Below are 7,813 nucleotides of genomic sequence, written 5' to 3'. Positions count from 1 at the left end.
GCCTGTAGTCCCAGCTACTTGGGAGGCTGAGGCAGGAGACTCGCTTGAGCCCGGGAGTTGGAGTATGCTGTGAGTGTGATGCCATGGCACTCTACCCAGGGGTATAGCTTGAGGCTCCGTCTCAAAAAAAAAAAAAAAAGAGATTCTCTTGCTTCAGCCTCCCAAGTAGCTGTGACTATAGGCATCCACTACAATGCCCGGCTATTTTTAGAGACGAAGTCTTGCTCTGGCTCAGGCTGGTCTCAAACCTGTAAGCTCAGGCAGTCCACCCACCTCAGCCTCCCAGAGTGCTAGGATTATAGGCGTTAGACACTACCTGGCCAGGAAAGCACCTTTAGATAGATAGATATTTGCATGATGGCTCTCTTCTCCTTTTCTGCCAGGAATACAGGGCTCTTCCTGCAAAGGCCAAGGGGTCAAAGGATCTTGGGAAAGAAGTAACTGAAACATAATTTATGTTTATGTTTCTTACCCAGGTGAGATTTCAATGGAGAAAGTGAAGGTAAAACGTTATGTATCTGGAAAGAGGCCAGACTATGCCCCTATGGAGTCCTCAGATGAGGAGGATGAAGAATTTCAGTTCATTAAGAAAGCTAAAGAACAAGAAGCAGAGCCTGAGGAACAGGAAGAAGATTCATCTAGTGACCCTCGGCTACGGCGCTTACAGAACCGTATTAGTGAAGATGTGGAAGAGAGGTAATGGCAAGGGTTATATTTCCTCGACCTGACCTTCTTAATAACAACAACAACAATAGCTAATACTTGTATAGTACCTATTATGTGCCAAGAATGCTGTTCCAAGTAGATTACATTTACTAATTCCTGGACTCTACACAATAATCTTAGAAGATAAGTATTTTTATTGTTTTTTATTTCAAATTAATATGAGGAAACAGATTTTTACATTTCATTGTTCTCACTCCCAAGGTAAAATTTAAGTTGTAGTTGAGCCCTTCTGCACATTAGGTGAGATCCTGCCAATTGCCCTCCTCCTCCTGTCAATCACCCTCCCTCTCCCTCTCTCCCTTTCTTCCCCTTCTCTACACCCTCTCTCCTCCCTCTCCCTTCCCTCTCAGTAGACTATATTTGTGTTTTATCGTTCATGTGGGTGTATAATTGTTTATATATTGGTCTCATTAGTATTGAGTACATTGGATTTTTTTTCCATTCTTGAGATACTTTACTAAGAAGAATGTGTTTCAACTCCATCTAGGTAAACATAACAGGTGTAATGTCTCCATCTTTTCTTATGGCTGAAGGGTATTCCATGGTATACATATGCCACAGTTTGTTAATCCATTCAGGGGTTGATGAACATTGGATTGCTTCCATGACTTGGCAATTGTGAACTGAACTTTAATAAACATTCTGGTGTAGATGTCTTTGTGGTAAAATGATTTTTCTTCTTCTGGGTAGACACCTAGTATTGGAATTGTGGGATCAAATGGAAGATGGACTTTTAGTTCTTTAAGAATTCTCCATATTTCGGCTCGGCGCCTATGGCTCAACCGGCTAAGGCGCCAGCCACGTACACCTAAGGTGGCGGGTTCGTATCCCCAGCCCAGACCCGCCAAACAACAATGACGGCTGCAACCAAAAAATAGCCGGGCGTTGTGGCGGGCGCCTGTGGTCCCAGCTACTTGGGAGGCGGAGGCAGGAGACTCGCTTGAGCCCAGGAGTTGGAGGTTGCTGTGAGCTGTAATGCCACGGCACTCTACCCAGGGGGACAGCTTGAGGCTCTGTCTCTAAAAAAAAAAAAAAAGAATTCTCCATATTTCTTTCCATAAAAGTTGTATTAGTTTGCAATCCCACCAGCAGAGTAGAAGTATTTCCTTCTCTCCATATCCACATTATTATCCTTATTTTACAAATGAGGAAACAGAGGCACAAACAGAGGGGTTAGGAAATTAACTTTACCAAAGTTACACTACTAGTTAAGTGGCAACTTCAGAAAACAGCAGGTTACTTCTGGCTTAAAGACTGTAATTAACTTGTGAAGGAAATAGAAAATACAAACCACTTGTTGAGGGGAATGGGAGTCTTTTTAGCACAAAGATATCTAAAATTTGAGTAATTGATATTTTATTTTTTGAGACACAGTCTCAAGCTGTTACCCTGGGTAGAGAGTATCATGGCATCTTAGTTCATAGCAACCTCAAACTCTTGGGTTCAATGATCCTTTTGCCTCAGCCTCCCAAGTAGCTGGGACTACAGGCCCCTGCCACAACGCCCAGTGGTTGGTTAGTTGGTTGGTTTGGCAGTTTTTGGCTGGGTCTGGGTTTGAACCCGCCACCTCCGGTATATGGGGCCATCATTCCACTCCTTTGATCCACAGGCGCCGCCCAATGCCCAGCTATTTTTAAGAGACAAGGTCTCGCTCTGGCTCAGGCTGGTCTCGAACCCATGAGCTCAGGCAATCCACCCACCTCGGCCTCCCAATGAGTAATTGATTTTATTCATTTATTTATCCTAAATGCTAATGAAGGAAAATTACATTGATGAAGTAGGAGAAAAGACCTGATAAATGGTCTCATGTCAGAAAGAAAGCCTCCAAGTGAGGGATTTTGTATATTATGTATTGATCGAGGTGTTACCTCACTAAGTAAACTAAAAGTCCTGAACTTTCACAGTTCATATTGTCACAGAAATTTTTTCATAGACCTCCTAGGCAAAAATAATTATGTTTTATGTTATAACATAGAGCCAAATAATAAGTATTTGTGTTCTAAAAATTTAGCCATTTGAAAAATATAATGCCCATGAAAGAAAAATCATTTTCATTTCATTCCTACATTCTTCACAATTTTACTAGTAGAATTTGTGTGCCTATTGAATATTCATTTTTCAAATCTTAAAAACATTTGGGGCTCGGCACCTATAGCTCAACCGGCTAAGGCGCCAGCCATGTACACCTAAGGTGGCGGGTTCGAATCCCCAGCCCGAGCCTGCCAAACAACGACGGCTGCAACCAAAAAATAGCCGGGCGTTCTGGCGGGCGCCTGTGGTCCCAGCTACTTGGGAGGCGGAGGCAGGAGACTCGCTAGAGCCCAGGAGTTGGAGGTTGCTGTGAGCTGTAATGCCACAGCACTCTACCCAGGGGGACAGCTTGAGGCTCTGTCTCAAAAAAAAAAAAAAAAAAAATTTGGCTCAGTTATTCTTTTATTATCTTATTTTATATTAATTTTCACACTGTACTTTTTTATCATAGCAGCCACCAAAACCCAGTTTCAAAAAATATATATTAGCCATGGCAAACATCTGTAGTCCCAGCTACTGCGGAGGCTGAGTCAGGAGAATGGCTTGAACCCAGGAGTTGAGGTAGCTGTGAACTAGGCTAATGCTACCTCACTCCAGCCTGAGTAACAAAGTGAGATCCTGTCTCAAAAAAAAAAAAATCATTGAAATAAATGTAGTGTGACCTAATGTTGAAGCTATGAACTACCTTAAGCTATTAAAAATATCCCTCATGGGCAATACCTGTGATTCAAGGAGTAGGGCACCAGCCCCATACTTCGGAGGTGGTGGGTTCAAACCCGGATCTGGTCAAAAACTGCAAATATATATATATATATATATATATCCCTCAGGCAGTGGCTGTAGGTCAGGAAGTAGGGCACCAGCCCCTTATACCAAGCATGGCGGGTTCAAACCCAGCCCCGGCCAAAGTGCAACAAAAAAATAACCAGGCATTGTGGCAGGCACCTGTTGTCCCAGCTACTCGGGAGGCTGATGCAAGAGAATCACCTAAGCCCAGTAGTTGGAAGTTGCTGTGAGCTATGATACTGCAGTACTCTACCCAGGTACTCCTGGGAGTTGACTGTGGTGGCTCAATATATGTTGCAGGCCCACCTTGACTATTTGTTCTGGCACTCTGGTTTAGCTTCTTTAATCTGCCATTCAGTTTTCCTATCTCAAGACTTCAATATTAATGAAGGCAATAATAATATCAGGGTACACTGTGACTAAGGAATGTGGTTGATGCTCCTCCATTTATGTGACATTGGTGTTACACTTATAAACACTTTTTCAGATTGGCTCGACATCGGAAAATAGTGGAACCTGAAGTAGTAGGAGAAAGTGACTCAGAAGTAGAAGGAGATGCTTGGCGCATGGAACGAGAAGATAGTAGTGAAGAAGAAGAAGAAGAAATTGATGATGAGGTATGATTGAAGGAAAATGGGGCTCGGCGCCTATAGCTCAACCAGCTAAGGCGCCAGCCACGTACACCTAAGGTGGCGGGTTCGAATCCCCAGCCGGACCCGCCAAAAACAACAATGACGGCTGCAACCAAAAGATGGCCGGGCGTTGTGGCGGGCGCCCGTGGTCCTGGCTACTTGGGAGGCTGAGGCAGGAGACTCGCTTGAGCCCAGGAGTTGGAGGTTGCTATGAGCTGTAATGCCACGGCACCCTACCCAGGGGGACAGCTTGAGGCTCTGTCTCAAAAAAAAAAAAAAAAGAAGGAAAATGGGAAGGTTTTGAGGGGGTACAAGAAAAAGTTCCAGCTAGTGCTCATTTATTGAGGTCCTAAGATCATTACTTTGATTATGTTCTCTATTTGTTGGGGATAGGGTGCTAAGTTGCATTTACTTATATCAGAATTTGTTGAGCTTGATAAAGGAATAATTAAAAGCCATAAGCCTGGCTGGCTTAGATGTATGACTTGATAGGAAATAGAGCGGCGCCGTGGCATGATGCGTCAGCGAGCACAGGAGAGAAAAAATGAAGAGATGGAAGTCATGGAAGTGGAAGATGAAGGACGTTCTGGGGAAGAGTCAGAATCAGAATCTGAATATGAAGAGTACACAGACAGTGAAGATGAGATGGAGCCTCGCCTTAAGCCAGTCTTCATTCGAAAGTAAGTATCTTACAAACCAGGGCTGAATCCACATAATTACTGCTTTGGCTCTGAAGACAAAAGTCTCTTTTCTGTCTCCTGCTCTTTTGAAATCTAAGCACTAAGTGAAATTCTTTTGCCCAGTGCTCTAACCTCACAGAGTAGTTGCTGGAGACTATCTTGGTATTGTTAGCAAGAGACCAAGTTTGTTTTCACATCTTTTTCAGTTGAAGAACACATAACATCTGCCCACGGTTATATATTTTAAACATAAAATTAATCTTGGAAAGCAAATTCCTATTACTTTTTTTGTTTTGTTTTTTGAGACAGAGTCTCAAGCTGTCGCCCTGGGCAGAGTGCTGTGGAATCCCAGCTCACAGCAACCTCTAACTCTTGGGCTTAAGTGATTCTCTTGCCTCAGCCTCCCAAAGTAGCTGGGACTACGGGTGCCCACCACAAAGCCCAGCTATTTTTTTTTTTTTTTTTTTTTTGGTTGCAGTTGTCATTGTTACTTAACAGACCTAGGCTGGGTTCAGACCTGCCACCCTAGGTATGTATGGCCAATGCCCTTGTGGACTGAGCTATAGGCACTGCCCCTATTCCTTTTCTAATAGCTAGAAATATTATTACTTAACAGTCCAGTAGGTGCCTTGCTATCCAAGCAGTTCTCCAAGGTAAATGAAAAAAAAATTCTTTTTTTAAAACAGTCTCATTATGTCACCCTCAGTAGTGGGCTATGGCATCACAGCTCACAGCAACCTCCAACTCTTGAGCTTAAGCGATTCTTTTGCCTCAGCCTCCCAGGTAGTTGGGACTACAGGTGCCTGCCACAACACTTGGCTATTTTTTGGTTGCATTTGTCATTGTTGTTTGGCAGGCTCAGGCTGGGTTCCAACCTGCCAACTCCAGTTTATGTGGCTGATGCCCTAGCCGCTAAGCTACAGGGACCAAGTCAGGTAAATGAAATTTTGATGCTCTAGGCTCAGTGCCTGTGGCTCAAGTGGCTAAGGCTCCAGCCACATACACCTAAGGTGGCAGGTTCGAATCCAGCCTGGCCAAACAACAATGACCAGGAGTTGGAGGTTGCTGTGAGCTGTGATGCCACAGTAAAAAATAGCCAGGTGTTGTGGTGGGCGCCGTGGTCCCAGCTACTTGGGAGGCTGAGGCAGGAGACTCACTTGAGCCCAGGAGTTGGAGGTTGCTGTGAGCTGTGATGCCACAGCACTCTACCCGGGGGGACAGCTTGAGGCTCTATCTCAACAAAAAAAAAAAAAGAAAGAAAGAAATTTTGATGCTCTAAAGGTGTGAGATGACTCCCATTTTGGACTCTTTGCAAATAATAGAGCTAATGCTTGTTGGACTTTGTCTGATTTGGCTGGGAATATATCTAGGGGAACAAAGAGCTTCACTCTAAAGACTTTGGGCAATTAACAGGACCTCTGTGATGCAGGAAGGACAGAGTGACAGTACAAGAACGTGAAGCTGAAGCACTGAAACAAAAGGAGCTGGAGCAGGAAGCAAAACGCATGGCTGAAGAGAGGCGCAAGTATACACTCAAGGTACTGGGGACTGGGTACAAGGATGGAGTGCAGGGCGGCGCCTGTGGCTCAGTGAGTAGTGCGCTGGCCCCATATGCCAAGGGTGGTGGGTTCAAACCTGACTGGCCAAACTGCAATGAAAAAATAGCCACGGCTCTGCGCCTGTGGCTCAAGTGGCTAAGGTGCCAGCCACATACACCTAAGGTGGCAGGTTCAAATCCAGCCCGGACCCGCCAAACAACAATGACGGCTGCAACCAAAAAAATAGCCTGGTGTTGTGGTGGGCGCCTGTGGTCCCAGCTACTTGGGAGGCGGAGGCAGGAGACTCGCTTGAGCCCAGGAGTTGGAGGTTGCTGTGAGCTGTGATGCCACGGCACTCTACCCAGGGGGATAGCTTGAGGCTCTGTCTCAAAAAAAAAAAAAAAAAAATTAGCCTGTAGTCCTAGCTACTCGGCAGGCTGAGACAAAAGAATCGCCTAAGCCCAAGAGTTGGAGCTTGCTGTGAGTTGTGACGCCATGGCACTCTACCAAGGGTGACAAAGTGAGGCTCTGTATCTAAAAAAAAGAATGGAGTGCAAGAAGTGATGTAATCAGGTTTGTCTGAGCACAATAAGGAAGTCTTAACAGCTAAATTGTTCTCCCTATCCAGATTGTAGAAGAGGAGACCAAGAAAGAGCTGGAAGAGAATAAGCGGTCCTTAGCTGCACTGGATGCACTGAATACTGATGATGAAAATGATGAGGAGGAATATGAAGCATGGAAGGTTCGAGAGCTGAAAAGAATCAAGAGGGACAGAGAAGACAGAGAAGCGTGAGTAATAGCATGGAGCAGGTTAATGTCGCTAACAAAACAGGTTTATAGTAGGGTAGCGTCAAGGCTTAGCACTTATTCACTACTGTGAGTTCCATTTTAGCTTTCCTTGTGGTTCATGCTGTTGGATGAGTTTCCCATAATTGGAATGTAAGTTTTACTTGTTAAAGTGAAATCAAGAAAGAAAAACACATTTTCTCAGGTGGTTTCCATGATAGAGTACCAGCTGATGCGTCAAGGGTTAGCACTATTCACTACTGTGAGTTCCATTTTAGCTTTCCTTATGGTTCTTGCTGTTGGGTGAGTTTCCCATAATTGGAATGTAAATTTTACTTGTTAAAGTGAAATCAAAGAAGAAAAACACATTTTCTCAGTGGGTCTCTATGATAGAGTACCCACCGATGCTCTCTTTAGTTTACTGTTAGATACACAAAAGTTACTATTATCAGTTATCTTTTGTGTAACAATTCAACCCAAAATTGATTGGCTTAAAATAACCGTTTATCATTTCTCACAATTTTGGAGGTTGGCTGAACAGTTTTCTACTGATTTCACCCGGACTCATTTATATAGTTGTATCCAGCTAGAAGATTGATTAGGCTAGAAAGTCAGAAATGTTTGTGACCAACCT

General features: G+C 44.1%; 1 protein-coding gene across 1 annotated transcript in view; it reads left to right on the top strand.

Annotated features, from left to right (window-relative positions):
- MFAP1 (microfibril associated protein 1) overlaps positions 1–7,813 on the top strand; it is a 23,462-nt gene that overhangs the window by 9,010 nt on the left and 6,639 nt on the right. The window contains exons 2-6 of the mRNA XM_003791778.2: positions 477–696; positions 4,031–4,160; positions 4,668–4,855; positions 6,285–6,393; positions 7,022–7,182. Coding sequence (XP_003791826.1) covers positions 477–696; positions 4,031–4,160; positions 4,668–4,855; positions 6,285–6,393; positions 7,022–7,182 — 808 coding nt within the window. The remainder of the gene's footprint in view (positions 1–476; positions 697–4,030; positions 4,161–4,667; positions 4,856–6,284; positions 6,394–7,021; positions 7,183–7,813) is intronic.

Source organism: Otolemur garnettii, unplaced genomic scaffold (assembly GCF_000181295.1).
Source record: "Otolemur garnettii isolate 467f Iridium unplaced genomic scaffold, OtoGar3 scaffold00050, whole genome shotgun sequence".
Classification (NCBI taxonomy): Eukaryota; Metazoa; Chordata; class Mammalia; order Primates; family Galagidae; genus Otolemur; species Otolemur garnettii.
Note: the sequence above shows the minus strand (reverse complement) of the source record. Positions and strands in the feature narration are given on the sequence as shown.